Raw genomic sequence first — 22284 nt, forward strand, 5'->3', positions numbered from 1 at the left:
CCCCACCCCCGCCACCCACTACGCACTCGCAGGACCTGGGGCTGCCTGCCATCCAGGAGGGCTGGCCTCTATAACTTCCTGAAGCCTACCACCACAGGGGCTGTCCCTGCACAGGCCTGCTTGCACTTTGGAGGGGCTACACCCCTGCAGAGCAGCACCAAACACCACCAGCCCCCGAGAAAAGGCCTGCAGCCCAAAAAAGCTAGAACAAGCCTAGCCAGGCTGTGAAAAGATCTGCCTAATTCTTGGACAGTCTTTCTGAGTCGGGCTGCCCTGGGGAGGAGCCTCTTGGGTTTTCAGCGGCCCAGCTAGCTACCAAAGCCCTCAGGGGGTGCTGCACTCTTGCAGAACAGCTGCAAAGGACTGCCAGCTCCAGGCAGGACCCCCTGCAGCCCAGAAAAGCTACAACAAGCTTGGACAGACTGTGAAAAGATCCGCCTACATTCTCAGGCCATCCTTCTGAGTTGGGCTGCCCTAGGGAAGAGCCTCTTGGGTTCTCAGTGACCCAAATAGCTGCTACAGCCCTCAGGGGGTGCTGCACTCCTGAGGAACAGCTGCCCAACACCGCCAACCCCCTGCAAGAACCCCACAGCCTAAAAACACCAGAGCAAGCTCTGCCTGACCGAGTGAAATCTGCTACCATCGTGGTGTGGACCTCCCAGTCCTGTCTGCCCTCAGAAAGTCCTCCTTTGCTTCAAAGAGACCCTGTTAGCCCCATCAACACTCCAGAAAAGCCACACTGCCTCAAAAAAGATTGACCAACAACGCCAGCCCTCAGGAAATATTCCACGGCAGTGACAAGGCGAACACTGCCCGATCACGGAGAGTACAACTCCCTCAGGAGAAAGAAGACAACAAGCAAGATGAAGAAGCTGAGAAACCACCCCCAGTCAAACCAACAGGAGAACTCACCTAAAACAGTCAGCAATGAAACAGATCTCTGCAGTCAGACAGACCTGGAGTTCAAAAGAGAAATAGTGAAAATACTGAAGGAATTAAGAGAAGATATGAACAGTAATGCAGATACCCTCAGAAAGGAACTATAAAATATAAGGAGGAGCCAAGAAAAACTAGAACATTCATTTGCAGAGATGCAAACTGAACTAGGGGCAGTAAAAACCAGAATGAATAATGCAGAAGAATGAATCAGTGATATGGAAGATAGAATAATGGAAATCACCCAATCAGGTCAGCAGACAGAAAACTAAATGAAAAAAGAGTAAAGCAATATAAAAGACCTATGGGATAATATAAAGTGGGCCAATCTATGCATAATAGGAATTCCAGAAGGAGTAGAAAAAGATAAGGGAATGGAAAATATATTTGAAGAAATTATCGATGGAAACTTCCCAAATCTAAAGGATACTGAGTTCAAGATACAGGAAGCACAGAAGGCCCCAAACAAATTGAACCCAAACAGACCCACACCAAGACACATCATAATAAAAATGGCAAAAGTTAGTGATAAAGAGAGGATCCTAAAGGCAGCAAGAGAAAAACAGAATGTTACCTATAAGGGAACCCCCATAAGAATATCAGCTGATTTCTCTACAGAAACACTACAGGCCAGGAGGGAATGGCAAGAGATATTTAAAGTGCTCAAAGGAAAAAATATGCAACCTAGAATACTCTATCCAGCAAGAATATCATTTAAAATAGAAGGGGAAATAAAAATGTTTTCCAACAAACAAAAACTTAAAGAATACAGCAACACAAAACCCAGGTTAAAGGAAATATTGAAAGGGCTTCTCTAAACCAAAAAGAAAGGAAGGAAAGGGAAGAAAAAAGAAAAGAAAAAAAAAGAAGAAGAAGAAGAGGAAGAACTAGGACTGAGGAAACCGCAATCAGAGAGCAGTCACTCAAATAAGCCAGCATACAGATTTAATCATGAACATGCTTCAAACAAAATAAAATTAAAAAGAAAAAAATAAAAAAGTCATCAAAACCATAAAATGTGGGCAAGGGATGTTAGGAAGGAAATAACCCTTTTTGTTTGTTTGTATGTTTCTCTTCTTAATTTTAATATAGTAATGAAGTGTTTGAACTTACAAGACCATCAGACTAAAACACACAATTATGGGAAGGGGTTAGCATACTTAAAAAACAGGGCAATCACAAGCCAAAACCAAATATTGCATTCACAAAAAATGAAAAAAAAAATACTCAAGTAGATAATAACAGGAGACCATCCAACCAAAAAAAAAAAAAAAAAAAAAGAAAGAAAGAAAGAAAGGAAGAATGGAGAACCATAGAATCAACTGGAACACGAGGTTCAAAATGGCAATAAATAATCATCTATCAATTATCACCTTAAATGTCAATGGGCTGAATGCCTCAATCAAAAGACACAGAGTGGCTGAGTGGATAAAAAGGCAAAAACCTTCAATATGCTGCCTACAAGAAACTCACCTTAGGACAAAGGATACATATAGATTGAAAGTGAAAGCGTGGGGAAAAATATTCTTCGCCAATAGACATGACAGAAAAGCAGGAGTTGCAACACTCATATCAGACAAAATAGACTTTCAAACAAAAGACATAAGGAAAGACAAAGAAGGACACTATTTAATGATTAAGGGATCCATCCAAGGAGAGGATGTTACTATCATCAACATATATGCCCCAAATATAGGACCACCCAGATACATACAACAAATATTAACAGACATAAAGGGAGATATTGATGAGAATACAATCATAGTAGGAGACGTAAATACCCCCCTCACATCAATGGACAGATCCTCTAGACCAAAACCAATAAAGCAACAGAGATCCTAAAGGAAACAATAGAAAAGTTAGACTTAATTGATATCTTCAGGACACCACATCTAAAAAAATCAGAATACACATTCTTCTCAAATGCTCACAGAACATTCTCAAGAATCGACCACATATTGGGACACAAAGTGAATCTCAATAAATTTAGGAGCATGGAAATTATCTCAAGTATCTTCTTGGACCACAATGCCATGAAATTAGAAATCAATCATGGGAAAAGGAAAGAGAAAAAACCTACTCCATGGAGACTAAACAACATGCTACTAAAAAACCAATGGGTCAATGAGGAAATCAAGAAGGAAATTAAAAACTACCTTGAAACAAATGATAGTGAAGACACAACCTCTCAAAATCTATGGGATGCTGTGAAAGCAGTGTCAGAGGGAAATTTATAGCAATACAGGCCTTTCTCAAAAAAGAAGAAAGATCCCAAATTGACAACTTAACCCTACACCTAAATGAATTAGAAAAAGAAGAACACAAAAGTCCTAAAGTCAGCAGAAGGAAAGAAATTTTAAAGATCAAAGAAGAAATCAATAAAATAGAGACTCAAAAAACAATAGAGAAAATTAATAAAACCAAGAGCTGGTTCTTTGAAAAGGTGAACAAAATTGACAAACCCCTGGCCAGACTCACTAAAAAGAGGAGAGAAAGAACCCAAATAACCAAAATTATAAATGAAAAAGGAGAAATCACAACGGATACAGCAGAAATACAAAAAACCATAAGAGAATACTATGAACAACTACACAGCAACAAGTTTGACAATCTGGAAGAAATGGACAATTTTCTAGAATCTTACAGCCTGCCAAAACTGAATCAAGTAGAAACAGACCAACTGAACAGACCAATCACTAGAAATGAAATTGAAGAGGTCATAAAATCACTCCCTACAAATAAAAGTCCAGGACCAGATGGCTTCACAGGTGAATTTTATCAAACATATAAAGAGGAATTGGTGCCCATCCTCCTTAAACTCTTTCAAAAGGTTGAAGAAGAAGGAAGACTCCCAAAGACATTCTATGAGGCCACCATCACCCTCATTCCAAAACCAGACAGAGATACCACCAAAAAAGAAAACTATCGCCCAATATCATTGATGAGTATAGATGCAAAAATTCTCAACAAAATCTTAGCCAGCCGAATCCAACAACATATCAAAAAAATTATACACCATGACCAGGTTGGGTTCATTCCAGGTTCACAAGGATGGTTCAACATACGCAAATCAATCAGCATCATACACCACATTAACCAAAAAAAAGTCAAAAATCATATGATCATCTCAATAGACGCAGAAAAAGCATTTGACAAAGTCCAACATCCATTCATGATCAAGATCCTCGCCAGAGTGGGTATAGAAGGAACATTCCTGAATATAATCAAAGCCATTTATGATAAACCCACAGCAAATATAATCCTCAATGGGGAAAAACTGAAAACCTTCTCACTCAAATCTGGAACAAGACAGGGATGCCCACTCTCACCACTGCTCTTCAACATCGTTTGGGAAGTCCTAGCCACAGCAATTAGACAAACAAAAGAAATAAAAGGCATCCATATAGCAAGAGAAGAGATCAAACTGTCACTGTATGCAGATGACATGATACTATACCTAGAAAACCCTAAGGACTCAACCCCAAAACTCCTTGAACTGATTGATAAATTCAGCAAAGTGGCAGGATATAAGATTAACATTCAGAAGTCAGTGGCATTTCTGTATACTAGCAATGAAATATTAGAAAAGGAATACAAAAATACGATACCTTTTAAAATTGCACCTCACAAAATCAAATACCTCGGAATACACCTGACCAAGGAGGTAAAGGACCTATATGCCGAGAACTACAAAACTTTAATCAAAGAAATCAAAGAAGATGTAAAGAAATGGAAAGATATTCCATGTTCCTGGACTGGAGAAAATCAATATTGTAAAAATGGCCATCCTACCCAAAGCAATCTACAGATTCAATGCAATCCCTGTCAAATTACCCATGACGTTTTTCACAGAAGTACAACAAACAATCCAAACATTTATATGGAACCACAAAAGACCCAGAATCGCCAAAGCAATCCTGAGAAACAAAAACCAAGCAGGAGGCATAACTCTCCCAGACTTCAAGAAATACTACAAAGCCACAGTCATCAAAACAGTGTGGTACTGGTATCAAAACAGACAGACAGACCAATGGAACAGAAGAGAGAACCCGGAAATAAACCCTGACACCTATGGTCAATTAATCTTTGACAAGGGAGGCAATAAAATGGGAAAAAGAAAGTCTATTCAGCAAGCATTGCGGGGAAATCTGGACAGCCGCATGCAAAGCAATGAAATTACAACACACCCTCACACCATGCACACAAATAAACTCAAAATGGCTGAAAGACTTAAATATACGACAGGACACCATCAAACTCCTAGAAGAAAACATAGGCAAAACACTCTCTGACATCAACATCATGAATATTTTCTCAGGTCAGTCTCCCAAAGCAATAGAAATCAGAGCAAAAATAAACCCATGGGACCTCATCAAACTGAAAAGCTTTTGCACAGCAAAGGAAACCAAAAAGAAAACAAAAAGACAACTTTCAGAATGGGAGAAAATACTTTCAAATGATGCAACCGACAAGGGCTTAATCTCTAGAATATATAAGCAACTTATACAACCCAACAGCAAAAAAGCCAATCAATCAATGGAAAAATGGGTAAAAGACCTGAATAGACTGTTCTCCAAGGAAGATATACAGATGGCCAGCAAACACATGAAAAAATGCTCAACATCGGTGATCATACGAGAAATGCCAATCAAAACTACCATGAGATATCACCTCACACCAGTCAGAATGGCCCTCATTAATAAATCTACAAATAACAAGTGCTGGAGGGGCTGTGGAGAAAAGGGAACCCTCCTGCACTGTTGGTGGGAATGTAAACTGGTACAGCCACTATGGAGAACAGTTTGGAGATACCTTAGAAATCTATACATAGAACTTCCACATGACCCTGCAATCCCACTCTTGGGCATCTATCCGGACAAAACTCTACTTAAAAGAGACACATGCACCCGCATGTTCATTGCAGCACTATTCACAATAGCCAGGACATGGAAACAATCTAAATGTCCATCGACAGATGATTGGATTCGGAAGAGGTGGTATATATACACAATGGAATACTACTCAGCCATAAAAAAGAATGACATAATGCCATTTGCAGCAACATGGATGGAACTAGAGACTCTCATACTGAATGAAATGAGCCAGAAAGACAAAGACAAATATATCACTTATAACTGGAATCTAATATCCAGCACAAATGAACATCTCCTCAGAAAAGAAAATCATGGACTTGGAGAAGAGACTTGTGGCTGCCTGATGGGAGGGGGAGGGAGTGGGAGGGATCGGGAGCTTGGGCTTATCAGACACAACTTAGAATTGATGTACAAGGAGATCCTGCTGAATAGCATTGAGAACTTTGTCTAGATACTCATGTTGCAACAAAACAAAGGGTGGGAAAAAAATGTAATTGTAATGTATACATGTGAGGATAACTTGATCCCCTTGCTGTACAGTGGGAATATAAAAAAAAATCTATGTTGACTTTTTTTTAAGCACTTAAAAGATAGTATTCCCTTGCCACTTGACTGCCACCATTTTTGATGCGAAGTCTGCTGTTATTGTTGTTCACCTTAATGTCATGTGTTCCCCACCCCCGTCTACTTTTAAGATTTTCTCTTTATTTTTGGTTTTTAGCAGTTTGATTATGACATACTTAGGTGAGATCACTTTTGTACTTACTCCACTTGAAGTTCATTGAGTTTCTTGAATCTGCAGATTGATGTCTTTCATTAACTTTGGAAAACATTTAGCAGAGAAAACTCTAAAATATTAAATACTCTAAGTACTTTCTTATCTTTTCTTTTGAGAGGTCATTACACGTGTTTAAACTAAGTGATATTGCCCACTGGTATCGTCCATTTTTCAATCTTTTAATCACTGAGCTCCAATTTGAATGATTTCTATTGGTTTGTCTTCTAGTTAACAGATCTTTTCTTCTGCTCAGAATGCTTTTAAACTCTTCAAATGAACTTTTAATTTCAATATTATATTTTTCATATCTAGAATCTCCATCTGGTTCTTTTGAGTTTCTGTTCTCTTTGAAATTCCCAGTGTGATCATCCATTTTGTCCTCCTTTTCCACTCTTGACACATTCATGATAGTTTACTATAAAGTTCTGATTGGTAGATTCAAACATTTGGGTCACCTGTAGGTTTACCCCTGTTGTCTGTTTTTATTTCCCTATGAATAAGTAATGTTTATTATATGATGGTATTTTGAAGAATATATCATAGAGACTCTGGGTTTTTTTAATCTTCCTCTAAGAACCAGTGAATTCTTTTCTGGAAGGCAACCAATTACTGGCAGACCATCTTGATCCTATGACAAGGTTTGAGGATGCATCTGTTTCAGTTCTTGTCCTTGGTCCTAGTGTGTTTAACCCTTACTCTTAGCACATGGTCCTTATTCTTAAGACCTGGCCTTACTGGGATCTCAAGTAAATACTGTGAATGTTCAACAAGGTCTCTCCACTTTAGCTGCATCAGATTCTAATGACTCTGAATTTGTGACCTCTGAAATCTCTATTCAGTTCTCATTTCTCCAGCAATTCTCTGTAATTTCTCCTACAAACTCCCCTTGCATGTGCACACCTTAGGATCCATTCAAGATCCCAAGTAGAAGACCTACAGTTTTCTGGAGCTTCTTCATATCTGCTGCCTCCTCCTCTCCAGGACTCTGCCTTACAAATTCAAGCCACCTCAGCAGCCCCAAACTCTCATCAGTTTCCTCTACTCAGCCTCTGCTTCCTTCACCCAGCAAGACTGCCACTCTCTGCTCGGGTTTCACTTCTTTGAACCAGATTCACTGCCAGATAGAAAGCTCTGGTAAATGTGGAACTCACATCTTGCACTTCCCCTCTCTTAAGGATTGTAGCCCTCCTATTTCCATCATATACCAAAAAACAGTTATTTCATATATTTTACTCAGTTTTATGGTTGTTTAGAGCAAAGCGTAAATCTAGTTATCACCTACTCCAGCAAGGCCAGAACAGAAATCCTCTGTTATGCTTTCTTCAAAAGGAATTTTAACATCACTTACTCAACAGCTTTCCAGAATAATTAAAATAGGTTAAATTCATTTGCCATTGCTTTTAATTTTTTTGTTTGTAAGTTTTTTTAAAACTAGATCTATTTTGCAACTTTTAGTAAAGTGAAGTCCTAAAGTATATACAGTATAATTTTATTTTTATCCTAGTAAGTTAGTACATAGTTTAAAAGTCAAACAGTTCTACAAAGAAATGACATTTTTTTCTTCTACTTGTACTAACTTCCCCCCCCCCTGTATTTTATGATGTTTTGATATCTTAAAAAGTTTTCTGGTCAGAATGAGACTTTCCCTCCCGAGGCTAGCCAGATCCTAGAGACAGCAAAGGGTTTGAATGAATGGTAGCACATCTTCTGCAGGATAACTAACCTTTGTCAAATCTATACCCTAACCACCTCCTTAACTCTCACATGGCACCAATATTTCCCTTGCCCTAATCACCCCAGGGCCAGGTGCCAGGCAACCAGAAACTATCTCTACAACCCAAAGCCTGCTGGAATTATTCACATCAGTCAGTTCTAAACTATTGACTCCACAATGAATTGCCTCTCTCAAGAAAACTTCAGTAAAGGCTTTAGTCTAGACTCTCCCCTTGCTTCTGTCCTCTGCCTCCTGACCATCCTAATAGTTCTCCTGGTGCAGGGAGCCAAGGACATGCAGGGACTCAAAAAAAAAGGACCTTGCCTGACGGCGGAAAAACCTGAAGGCAGGTTCCTAACCAAGGAAGGGAGCTCACCTGAACGGTACAAGCCGAAGGTGGGCCTCTGGACAGGATAAAAGCCTGCCTGAATGGTACAAGCTGAGGGCAGGCCTCAGGTTACACAGCTCTCATTTTGATGTTGATGGGGAAGAATTGGGGCTTTCCTGGGAAAACAATTTCCATGTTTGCGCTGGAGAACATGGATTGTTTCTCGGGTGACCTAGTCTTTCCTATTTTGTTATTCAGTTTTCCTCAGTCTTTCCTGATTATTTGCTTATTATTCTTATTTCCCATTCTTATTTTCCTGTGGTGATTTGTGATTTAACAAAGTTACAACAATAATATAATAAGATTTTCCTCCTGAAGGACTTCCCCTATTTAAATCCAGCTTAGTTAAAACATAGTGTTTATCTACTAACTAATTATATAGTAAATTTCAGAGTTAGGATTTTAATGAGGTTCATAGAAGTTAGACATATATTATCCAAGAAACCTAGCTGTGAGTTTTGTCCTTGATTTTAAAAGCTAGTAAGTGATAGCTAGTTAAGTTTGTTTATATTTTCTTACACTGCCTCCCTGCCGTAATGCTTTAAAGATAAGCACCAGTCTAAAAACAAGATTTGTGAATGCCAAATTCTTGTGTCTGTGACCTCTTCAACTTGTAAAGACTGGCTGGCCATGGGATGATTTGTACTAAGTCTCCTCCTTTCCACATGATGTATTGTACCTAATTGCCCTTAAATTGTACTCACTAAGTTTAGTTAAGATAAAGATCTTAGAACATGATGTATAGCTGCTATACCATGTAATAGTTAACCAATGTACTTTTAACACTGTGATGTGATCTGTAGTGGAAAGCTGTCTATATAATCAACCACTTATGCCAATAAAATTTGAGCAGTCTGGCACCCTGAAAGAAGGGACAAAGAGGCTGTCTCCATATGTATATTCGCCAATGCTGTCCATCTCCTATTGGGAAAGTGTACACTCCCTGGCCACCAGAGCTGGCCTCCAGCATCCCGGGGCCCTGTGTGGTATGGTATGCCTCTTAGGAAATATAAATAATAGATTCTTCTTTCAATAGCATTACCCTCTCCCTGTCACCACTCAGCCATATGTCTATAAATGTGATACCAGGTATAATTTTAGAACACTACCCAAGCCACTCCCTAATTTCCACTCCTCAGAAACTACCTTTTGAAGGGATTTCTCTGGGGTTTGGGGGGGGCCATAAAATCATGTTACTAAGTACATGCTTATATCATTATTTATTGATTTTTAAAAAATTTTTAGATGCTATCTATTTTTTTTGGCTTTTTTTTTTTTCCCACTGTACAGCAACGGGGTCAGGTTATCCTTACATGTATACATATGCTATCTATTTTTAATTGAAGTATAGTTGATAAATAATGTTACATGTGTACAATAGAGTGATTCACAATTTTTAAAGGTTATGCTGCACTTAGTTATTATTAACTGTTTGCTATATTCTCCATGTTGTAAAAAATACCCTTGTAGCTTATTTTATATCTAACAGCTTGTACCTCTTAATCCCCTACCCCTATTTTGCCCCTCACCCACTGGCAACCACTAGTTTGTTCTCTATATCTGTGAATCTGCTTCTTTTTGTTTTATTCACTAGTTTGCTATATTTTTTTCAGATTTCACATATAAGTGATATCATAGTATTTGTCATTCTCTGACTTATTCCACTTAACATAATCCTCTCTAAGTCTATTCATTTTGCTGCAAATGGTAAAATTTCATTCTTTTTTATGGCTGAGTAGTATTCCATTATGTGTGTGTGTGTGTGTGTGTGTGTGTGTGTGTGTGTGTGTGTATACCTATACCACGACTTCTTTACCCATTAATCTGTGTGGACACTTAGGTTGCTTCCATATCTTGGCAATTGTAAATAATGCTGCTATGAACTTGGGGGTACATGTTGTTCCTGTTATACAATTAGTAATCTGCAAAGAACAGAAATCAATCCAAGTCCCCTGATTTTAGTCCTCAGACTAAATAAGTTTATCCATGTACAAATAGAGTCTATACAAGAAGAAAGGAGAGAGGAGAAGGATATGGAAAAAAAGGTATGCTATGTGTCTCCTCAAAATTTATATGTTAAAGCCTAAATCCCCAATGGGGTGGTATCTGTAGTGGGGAGTGTTTGGGAGGTAACCAGATTCTGAGAATGGAGCCTTTGTGAATCTGATTAGTGTTCTTATAAGAGACACAAGAAAAATAACCCCTCTTTTCTCTCTGACATGTCTATACAATAGGAGGACGGCCATGGGAAAACCAGGAAGCAGGTTCCCACCAGACACCAGATCTGCCAACACCTTGATCTTGAACTTCCCACTTTCCAGAAATGTGATAAATAAAGGTTTGCTGTTTGAGCCACTCAGTCTATGGTAATTTGTTACAGCAGCCCAATGACTAAGGCGAAAGAGGGTAGACGGGAGGAGAGGAGTAATATAAAGAAAAATGCATACATGTGTGATGAACACTCAGAATCACTGACAACAAGATCTTGGAGAAGAACAACATCATGACTATGCATTTTACAGTAAGTTGTAAAAACATCAAATAGCCCTTAATATAGACATAGAACACTGTAAAATATCAAATGAAAAAACATTGCTTTTGTTTCTTTCCTATCCCCTAAAAAAAAAGATATTAGAATTTGAAACTATAACAATGCATTCTCATTCTAGAAGAGAACTTTAACATTACCTGTACAGAAAAGAACTTCACTTCATCAAATGCAATTATAGCGTTCTTTTCATCATTTGGGGGTAGCAAGCTATAAGGTTTTGTACATTTCACCACGTTGTTAATAGAGATGCGAATGAACAAATCACTGTAAAGTTGTAAACTGACTGTAAATACATAGATATTTAGGAAGCAAATTTTGTTATAGTTGAAAAATAACACATTATAAAACGAAAACATTAAATAATTCAGGAAGCATATTTTGCTGTCACTGAACAATAACACATGATAAAGTTAACCCATTAAACAATTCAGGCCAAAACTTAAGAATCAGTCAAATAAAGAAAGAAAGAAATTATAGAGCATATTAAACAATGAATAAAGTCTTTTAAAATAATACTTTCATATTTTACCATCAGTTATAGGCACAACATAAATAGGAAAAGAAGGTCGATTCTTCTTTAGATTATTTCTCATATTTTTATCCTCATATTTCCATCATAATTCTTTCACAAAATTTTCTATATATTATCTTTTAGGTGACTAAATATTTGCAATATATACTTGAAAATTTTTTCCTAAGAGCAATTATGGAGAAATTCAAAAATTCAAAAAATATGTCCTTTTAGAGTAGCTTATTCTTAATTTTAGAACAACAAAATTTAAAGCAGCATTCTACTTTCTAATTTACTTCACTATATATTTTGCTTATTCTATATGGGTCTGTATTTTTTTTAATCTTTTGTAGCACTCCATGAATTAAAAAATTTTTATGATTTAATTATCTTCAAAACTCTCTTTATGTAGAATTCTCTTCAGTAATTCACTTTGTATAAAAAAGAAACATCAAGTCCTCATAATGAGACTGGTTTTACGCCATGATAAATCTAATAATAAGCATTCAGCTTATTTAAAGGCACTGAGAAAAATAAATCCTTTTCACAATGTTTAAGACAAGCATCGTTATTACTTAGAAACAAATCAGTATTATTATTCAAGAAGATATGTTTTTTCTTTAACTTACAGATGATTGAAGTGGATTACAGATAGCTAAAAGTCTTGTCACTCTTCACATCAAAAGGTAAAGTTTATTTTCTTCTGCTCTTAAATCTGGCCTGGTCCTGTGCCTACTTTAACACGCAATGGACATGACCAGGGCTGAAATAGGACAAGGTGAGCGAGGCACTAGCCAGGGTACAAAATTCAGGGGGACACCAAAAACTTCAGCAATCAAGATAATATTTTAGGAGTTCCCATCGTGGCTCAGCAGAAACGAATCTGACTAGCATCCGTGAGGATTCAGGTTCGATCCCTGGCTTCACTCAGTAGGTTAAGGATCCGGCATTGCCATGAGCTGTGGTGTGGGTTGCAGATGCAGCTTGGACCCAGTGTGGCTGTGGCTGTGGCTGTAGCTGGCAGCTACAGGTCCAATTCAACCCCTAGCCTGGGAACCTTCATATGCCATGGGTGGGGCCCTAAAAGGACCAAAAAAAAAGGGAAAAAAAAAAAGATAATACTTTAATGCAATATTTCAAAATAAAAATTAATGCAGAAAAAAATTTAAATGATGAAAGAAAGTTTCAACATGGAAAGAAAGCTTTCTTTTCTACATGAATTCTTTTCAGCATTGCAGCTAAGTCCAGTCTTTCAGGCATTCTCACTAAAGCACCAGACTTGTAAAGGATTCATTTTAGATAGTCCAGTCCTTCTGAACTGCCAGATGACTTCAGTCTCAGCCATGATAATGTGAAACAGAACTACCACTGAGTGAGGGCACATACAGTGATTGATAATAAAATGGTTAATGGTTTAAGCCACTAAGTCTTGCAGTGTTTTATGATACAGTAGCATGTAACTGAAACAGTGATACATGATCATAGTATGGTTCTTAAAGAAAGGATACTTTTCGGGGTAAAATGTTTGCAGTTCTTTATATGAATAGCCAGGCAGCCAACCTAAAACAATCAAAATAAAAACACACTGAATGAATTTTTAAGAGTTAACTTTTCTTTCATTTACTCTACATCAAACTATATGTTTTAAAGTTTCATTTTGTTAGTTTTTCTCATTAGAAATATTTTTTCAGAGTTCCCATCAAGGCTTAGCAGAAATGAAACTGACTAGCATCCATGGGGATGCAGGTTCAATCCCTGGCCTTGTTCAGTAGGTTAAGGATCCAGTGTTGCCATGAACTGTGGTGTAGGTCACAGATGCAGCTTGGATCTGGTGTTGTTGTGGCGATGGCATAGGCTGTCAGCTACAGCTCCAATTCAACCCTTAGCCTGGGAACTTCCTTATGGCATGGGTGCGGCTCTAAAAAGACAAAAAAAAAAAAAAAAAAAAAAAAAAAAAAGAAAGAAACATTTTTTCTTATTAGAAATATCTAGCTATAGAAAACACCAGAAAGCAGAACTGCAGAATAACATAGGCAAGATTGTTTCAAAATAAACCTAAATCAAATAAGAACACAAAGCAAAAACTTGTTTCACTTACCAGCTTCAATCCAACTGTCACTCTTTGAATCATTTTTGTTTTATATTAGGTGAGAACTGATAAAATATAGCATCTCACATGTAATAAGAAATATGCCTTGCTTCAGATAATATTTTTATCCAGTATCCTAAAACCACTTTATTTATTTAACATTCACCGGCTATGATATGCCAAGAGCTATGAAACAGTCATTCTCTCCGTACAAAGTGTTTCCAATGTTAAAGAAAACTGCACCTTGTGTATAACATCAAGTACAATATTAATACTGGAATACCTGGATACTAATATTCAGTAGTAGCCAAATATAAGCCATTTGGTCTTAGTTTGGCCATGTTTGGTCTCATAAACCAAGTAAAAACGACAGCAACATTATTAGCTATTTGTGGAAACAATGCCCCATAGTAGTTTTAAATGTAATGTACATAATTTTAAAGATCTGGTTTTAGAACAAGGCAGAAAAAGAAGTTAGTGCTCAGTATTTAATTAAAAGACTACTGTACCTGAATGATGAAATTCTAACAAAGAAAATAATGTGGTCTGCTTCTTAGGGAGACGTGGTATGAACTGCTATGTGGAAGGAAAGGTTCTAATTGAGGTGAGCTTTAAAATGGTATTTCCATGAATCATTGTTTAAACTTGGGTGCACAGAGGAGAGTAAAACAGGGAAATAATAACTACAATTTTGCATTGCATAATTCTAGATATTAGCATTCTGTCATAAATCACTTCCTGCCTGCCAAGTACCTCAACATGAAGCCATCAAAACTACCCTCTCTTTTTACTTCAATAGCTCTTTATACTTTTACAAAAGAGGTCCATATAATATAATTAAGAGACTAAATTTCTATTCAAGTGTAGAAAAATATTTAACACTCAAAACCATAATGGTGACCGTTCAGAAGCTGCAGATAACAAATGCTGCCACAGAATCTGAGACCCACCTGTGGCCCAAAGCCCTGTCAACACCTTCAGCCCTACAAACACTCAAACATGCACTTAAAATAGGAAAGAGATGAGAAAGGTACTCACAAAAGCACTTTATGTGCCTGATTTTAAGATACGTCTTCCTTATTTCTCATTTCATACCCATTAACTCTTCTAATAGTATTCAGAAAATAAGATCACTGTAAAAGAATACCAGTGTATTTGACAGTTCTAAGCACACATGGCCTATATTCTGTCTATAGCACCCAAGAGAGAAAACAGATTTTTCTGGTTCTCAGCCTAGATATTAGGTCCTACCAGTGTGCTTGTGTGTATGCATATGATTGATGAGTATGTTTGCTTTTGTTTCTGTGGTTTTCTGTTTTGGATGAGGGAGAGGAGGAAGAGAACCAATTTCCACTAATAGGTTCCTAATCTGACAATAAATATAATCAGGAGTTCCCGTCGTGGCGCAGTGGTTAACGAATCTGACTAGGAACCATGAGGTTGTGGGTTCGGTCCCTGCCCTTGCTCAGTGGGTTAACGATCCGGCGTTGCCCTGAGCTGTGGTGTAGGTTGCAGATGCGGCTCAGATCCCTCGTTGCTGTGGCTCTGGCATAGGCCGGTGGCTACAGTTCCGATTCGACCCCTAGCCTGGGAACCTCCATATGCCGCGGGAGCGGCCCAAGAAATAGCAACAACAACAACAACAACAACAAAAATAAATAAATAAATAAAAAACCAATAAATATAATCACTTGAAGAGGTCAATAAAATACTCGTTCCTAGGCTCCATCCTCAGTTTCTAAGTTAGCAGATCTTAAGTGGAGCCCAAGAATCAATGTTTTTAAAAAGTATCCCAGGTAATTCTGATGTAACTCGAGTCTGGGAATCTCTAGTATGGAAAACACTTTTTTTTTTTCCTGTGACTCAGGATGTTTTCCAAAATTTCAGGGGTTATTAGAATGCTTTTCTGACTCATGAAAATGAAAAATTCATGAATATGTTTATCAGAGTACCATTTTCTACACATACATTCTGATTCCAAATAGTAAACATTACAGAGTCTTCACGTGACGTAAGGCGTGATCTGTACAGGTTTACTGAGGCTCAGTCGTACATACCACATCCCCAAACGGCACCAAAGTCGATGCGTCAGGTGTTACTCCCGTTTCTTTCCTTTCAGACCCTTTAAGAGTTTTTCTCAGCATCTGCAATGTAAGAAAGTTAATTTAAGATTTTAGAAGGCAAAGAAGAATATAATTAGATAAAAGACTACCTCCATTCAACAAACATTTTATGAGTATCTAGTATCAGGTATTATAAATTTTAAAATAAATATATATTCTATGACTTGCAAACTCATCCCTGCCCTAAGTTTATCAATAAGTTCGTGGAGAAACAAAATGTATAAAATTAAATATAAAATCATTACAGGAATCATGAGACAGGAGAGAATTACATAATAGCATGAACAATGAGTTCTCCTTGCTAACTAAAAATGAGGGTCATTGCCACATTCCGATCTTAATCTAACGTGGACTAGGTCTTGTATTCCACAAATGGCAGTTATTCTGCTTGCAAATTATTCAAATATCCCTCCAGCTATCAGCCACTGAAAGAACTGGATTTTAATCCATTGGAATAGTAAGTACACTGGAAAGGAGAAATGAACAGATGGCATTTGGTTTTCAGTTGTGTGCTTTTCTCCAGAGTAACTTCACTAGCTGATATTTGTGGGTTTATATTTGACCCACACTCTGATCACCACATGTAATGGTCTGCCTTTAAAGACAGTCTCTTCAGCAAGTGGTGCTGGGAAAACTGGACAGCTACATGCAAAAGAATGAAATCAGAACAGTCTCTAACACCATACATACACAAAAATAAATTCAAAATGGATTAAAGACCTAAATGTAAAACTAGATACTATGAAACTCTTAGAGGAAAACATAGGCCAATCACTCTCTGACATAAACTGCAGTAATACCTTCCCAGATCCCCTTCCTAGAGTAATGACAATAAAAACAAAAATAAACAAATGGGACCTAATTGAACTCAAAAGTTTTTGCACAACAAAGGAAACCATAAACAAAACAAAACAAAACAAAAACCCAGAATGGGAGAAAATATTTGCAAATAAAGCAAATGACAAGGGATTAATCTCCCAAATGTACAAGCACCTCTTGCAGCTCAATATATATATATATACATATATATATATATAAACCTCAATAAAAAATGGGCAGAAGATCTAAAAGATCTAAATAGACATTTCTTGGAGTTCCCATTTGTGGCTCAGTGGTTAACGAACCCGACTAGCATTCATGAGGATGCAGGTTCAATCCCTGGCCTCGCTCAGCGGGCTAAGGATCCAGCATTGCCCTGAGTTGTGGTGTAGATTGCAGACGCAGCTCAGATCCCACGTTGCTGTGGCTGTGGCATAGGCTGGTGGCTACAGCTCGATTAGACCCCTGGCCTGGGAACCTCCATGTGCCATGAGTGCAGCCCTGAAAAGACAAAAAAAGACAAAATAAATAAATAAATAAATAAACATTTCTCCAAGAAGACATATGGGTGGTCAAAAAAAACACAAGAAAAGGTGCTCAGCATCACTGATTATTAGAGAAATGCAAATCAAAACTATGAGGTACCACCTCATACCAGCCAGAATGGCCATTATCAAAAATCTACAAATTCTAAATGCTGGAGAGGGTGTGGAGAAAAGGGAACCTTCTTACACTGTTGGTGGGAATGTACATTGGTGCAACCAGTATGGAAAACAGTATGGAGATTCCTCAAAAAACTAAAAATAGAACTACCATACAATCTAGCAACCTCACTCCTGGGCATCTATCCAGAGAAAACCATAATTCAAAAAGAAACATGTACCCCAATGTTCACTGCAGCAGTATTTACAATAACCAAGACATGAAAGCAACCTAAATGTCCATCAACAGAGGAATGAATAAAGAAGATGTGGTACAGGAGTTCCTCATGTGGCTCAGTGGAAAGGAATCTGACTAGCATCCATGAGAATGCAGGTTCATGTTCAGTGGGTTAAGGATCTGGCCTTGCCATGAGCTGTGGTATAGGTTGCAGACATGGGTCAGATCTCGAGGCACTGTGGTTGTGCTGTAGAACAGCAGCTACAGTTTCAATTCAACCCCTAGCCTGGGAACCTCTATATGCCACCCTAAAAAAAGACAAAAAAAAAAAAAAAAAAAAAAAAAAAAGCAGATGTGGTACAATGGAATATTACTCAGCCATAAAAAGAATGAAATAAAGCCATCTGTGGCAACGTGAATGGATCCAGAAACTATCATACTAACTGAAGTTAGTGAGACAATGAAAGACAAACATAACATCACCTATATGTGGAATCCAAAAAAAAGGGATACAGATGAACTTATTAGCAGAACAAAAACAGACTCAGACTTTGAAAAACTTATGGTTACCAAAGGGGACAGGTTGGGGGTGGGAGGGATGGACTGGGGATTTGGGATGGGCATATACGCACTGAGGTATATGGAATGATTGGCCAATGGCAATCATTGTATAGCACAGAGAGCTCTACCCAGTATTCTGTGATGATCTGTGTTGGAGAAGAATCTGAGAGAAGGGTCATGTACATATGTATGACTGGGTCACTTTGCTGTACAGAAGAAATTATCACAGCCTTATAAATTAACTACACTTCAATAAAACTTAAAAAGAAAGGAAAAATTATAAGACATTTTAATTGAAAAATTTTAAACATAAAGGGAGGGAAGGGAAAAGGCAAGAGAAACAGTGAATAAACTGCCTGTTAAAAATCTAACCTGAAAAGGAGAATTTATATTTATTCCCAAACTTTGCTGAACTTGAATCAACATGGCCTTATTTACAAACAATAATTTCCCAGGAATCTTTGTTGCTATGTGTCGTTCAAGAATCACTAGTTTAATTTTTATAGTATACAGTAAGTCCTTATGTTGAAAATTTTGTTTTAAAGTACAAAACAAATACTTTAGTTGTACTGAAAACATTTGTTTTATATATCTTGGATCATTTTGTTATTATTGCATCAGACTGGTTTAATGTGTTTTCTATATATGATTAATTCATAGGTTAAGGTAACTGAAAGACATTTATCGTATCATTATTGTTGGAAAATATTGATGTGTATACAGCGTATGTGTATATAATAAGGCCACCCCTTCATCATATGGTTCCCAGGCCAGGGGTTGAATTGAAGCGCAGCTAGAGGCCTACACCACAGCCACAGCAACGCTGGATCGGGGCTGCATCTGGACCTACACCATAGCTTATGGTAACACCAGATCTTTAACTCACTGAGCAAGGCCAGGGATCAAACCCACATCTTCACGGACACTATGTCGGGTTCTTCACCTGCTAAGCCACAATAGGAACTCCCTTTCTAATGTTTTAATAACCTTATTATGGTAGTCTACTTTGAATATGCATTTTAATTAACATCATAATTGGGGACAAAACTCCTTCAGAATACTAATACTCACTTTATCCCTAACAACTTGGCATTTTATGGAACAACCCCTCATTTTATTACCTTTTTTACTTTTCCTTCCTTATGTGAGCAGCATGAGCAAAACAACTCAGCCAAAATTCTATTGGAACCTTGAACAAAACTTCTTAAGCTCAGTCTCACAAAGCCTCTGACACCACCTAGAATTTCTCCTGAATCTGCAAGGAATCTTCATTTCAGTTCACTATGCTTTTCGTCTCTATTGCTTCTGGCCCCACCTTGAAGTCCCTGGTGGCACTTTTATTTAAAAGTCTGTACATTCACTCACATTGCTCTGCACTTCTTCCCCAATGACCTTTCTGGACCACTTTCCCACATTCCACTGTTTTCTATGAAAACCCACCAGCTTACATCCTTACCTTTTCCTAGGGTGCTCCTATTCCTAGCACTCGTAGTTAAAGCTCTTCCTACCAAAAAAAAAAAAAAACCAAAACCAAAACCAAAATACCAAGGCCCCGATTGTATCCCTGGTGATTCCTATCAAATACTTAGAGAAGAAATAACAACAATCCTTCACAAACGTTTTTAGGAAAAATTAAAAAAAATTTTTTTTAAAAGAGGAAGGAACACTTCTCAAGTTATTCTATGAGGTCAGTATTACATTAAGACCAAAGCCAGGCAGACATCACAAAATGAGAAAACAGCAAATCATAATCCCTCATTAATAACAGAGGCAAAAATCCTCCACAAAATATTAGTAAACCAGTAATTAGTAAATTATTAAACCAAAACATGTTGAAAAGGACGCTTTATCATGACAACATGTGGTTTTTCCAACTGAAATCAATATAATAAAATTAATGTAAAAAGCCATATTAATAAAATGTACAATAAAGGACAAACAAAAAATCACAAGATTATTTCACTAGATGCAGAAAATGCATTTGATAAAATTCAAAATGAATTCTTAATAAACACTCTGGGAGTTCCCATCATGGCTCAGCAGAAACGAAAGCTGACTAGCATCCATGAGGATGCAGGTTCAATCCCTGGCCTTGCTCTGTGGGTTAAGGATCTGGTGTTGCCGTGAACTGTGGTGTAGGTGGCAGATGTGGCTCGGATCTCCTGTTGCTATGGCCATGGCGTAGACCGGCAGCTACAGCTCTGATTCGATCCCTAGCCTGGGAACCTCCATATGCAGTGAGCGTGGCCCTAAAAAAAAATTTAATTAATTAATTTAAAAAAAAAAACACTCAACAGACTAGGAATAGATGAGAACTTCTTCAACATCATACTCCACGGTGAAAGACTGAATGCTTTCCCCTTAAGATTGGTAAGGCAAGACTGTTGAGTCTCACTACGTTTAATCAACTTTATACTAAAGGTTTTATCCAGTGCAACTGGACAAGAAAAAGAAATATAAATTATTCATCTTTGAAAGAAAGAAGTAAACTGTCTCTATTTGCAGATAACACTGTTTATAGAAATTCCTAAGAAACCCACCAAAAAAAGAAGAAAGGAAGGAAGGAAGGAACCACTAGACTAATAAATGAATTCAGCAAGGTCTCAGGATACAAGTACAAAATATAAAAATCAATTGCATTTTTATATAATATCAATGAAAAATATGGAAATGGAGCTAAGAAAACAATTACATTAGAAATAGCATCAAAATGATAAAATACTAGAAATTTAACAGAAGAAATTTAAGACTGGAAACTGAAAACTGCAAAACATTCTTAAGTGAAATTAAAGATCTGAATGAATGGAAAACATTCCATGCTCATGGATGGAAAGATTCAATACTATTTAAAAAAATCAATTCCCAAATTGATCTGTAGAGCCAAAAAAATGTACAAATCACTAGCTAACTTAATATCCGGGGATAAAACACAAATAAGAAATGACAAGATGTTTAAAAAATCATGGAAGACTAATTTGCAGACCTGCAAATATATCTTAAAACTGAAATGAAATGTGCAATTACCTAAATAAATAAAATTTAACAAAATTGGTCCTGTTAGTAATAAACAGCTTAAACAGACCACTTTACATAAAAGAAATAAAGTTAGCAATGAGCTATCACCACAAAGAAGCAACAGGCCCAGGTGGTTTCACAGGGAATTCTACCAAATTCAAAACTATACGTACTACTCTTTTTCGACTATATATAGATGCTATTTCATCTATAAGCAAATTCCGCTAACAACACTGCCACATGGTGGCTTTTTTTATTATTATAGATTTCCCCAGTCAGTAGATAGTAAAGAGCCAGCTACTTTTATTGTGGGGAGACTTTTTTTTACAGCGGAAAGCGATCCTCAGAGTTCCTGTGTGGCACATCAGAAATGAATCCACCTAGTATCCATGAGGATGTGAGTGAGTTAGCTCCCTGGCCTTGTTCAGTGGGTTAAGGATCCAGTGTTGCCGTGGGCTGTGGTGTAGCTTGGATCCCACAGTACTGTGGCTGTGGCGTAGACCAGAACTTCCATATGTCGTGGGTACAGCCCTAAAAAGAAAAAAAATATAGGGACCCTCATACTCAAAAAAACTGGAAACCACCATTTTACAGAATAAAAGTTCAAATTCCATGAGTGGACAAACCCCTCCTGTCGCCTAGATTTCAAATATATCTCTCTTAACAAAACTTTTGCAATTTTTCCTTGTCTTATCCTGAAGCTAATATGCTCTCAATTTATCATAACGAAGAGCCATGATTCTAAGTTTTTATAATTAAGAGGGTACTTTAGACATCAAGTAATAAACTCCTTAATTTTACAGAAAAGGACATCATCTTTTTGTGTATCACTTGTTTCCTAATAAATACTGTAGTATTTTTTGACAATTTAAAACCAGCAGAGAGAATATAACATTTCCTAATAATTCTCTAACAAATTTTGAGAAAGGAAGTTTCAATTTGTTTCCCCTTTTGCATTTCCTCTATCTTCTGGCAGAACCGCTAAACCATTAAACTCAAAAGTTTTTCGCATTTCAAATGTAAATTTACCTAATTAAGAACAGGAG

General features: G+C 37.3%; 1 protein-coding gene and 1 long non-coding RNA gene across 2 annotated transcripts in view; both read right to left on the reverse strand.

Moving 5' to 3' along the window:
* LOC146396078 (uncharacterized) overlaps nucleotides 1-22284 on the reverse strand; it is a 1511729-nt gene that overhangs the window by 1317152 nt on the left and 172293 nt on the right. The window lies entirely within an intron of this gene.
* CATSPERT (catsper channel auxiliary subunit tau) overlaps nucleotides 1-22284 on the reverse strand; it is a 144013-nt gene that overhangs the window by 120826 nt on the left and 903 nt on the right. The window contains 3 exon segments of the mRNA XM_021075702.2: nucleotides 11379-11524; nucleotides 13261-13312; nucleotides 15899-15985. Coding sequence (XP_020931361.2) covers nucleotides 11379-11524; nucleotides 13261-13312; nucleotides 15899-15985 — 285 coding nt within the window.

Source organism: Sus scrofa, chromosome 15, assembly GCF_054392235.1.
Source record: "Sus scrofa isolate SSC_HxYL_T2T_F1_AM1 chromosome 15, Sscrofa_HxYL_maternal_Yorkshire_Landrace_v2.0, whole genome shotgun sequence".
In the NCBI taxonomy this organism is placed as follows: Eukaryota; Metazoa; Chordata; class Mammalia; order Artiodactyla; family Suidae; genus Sus; species Sus scrofa.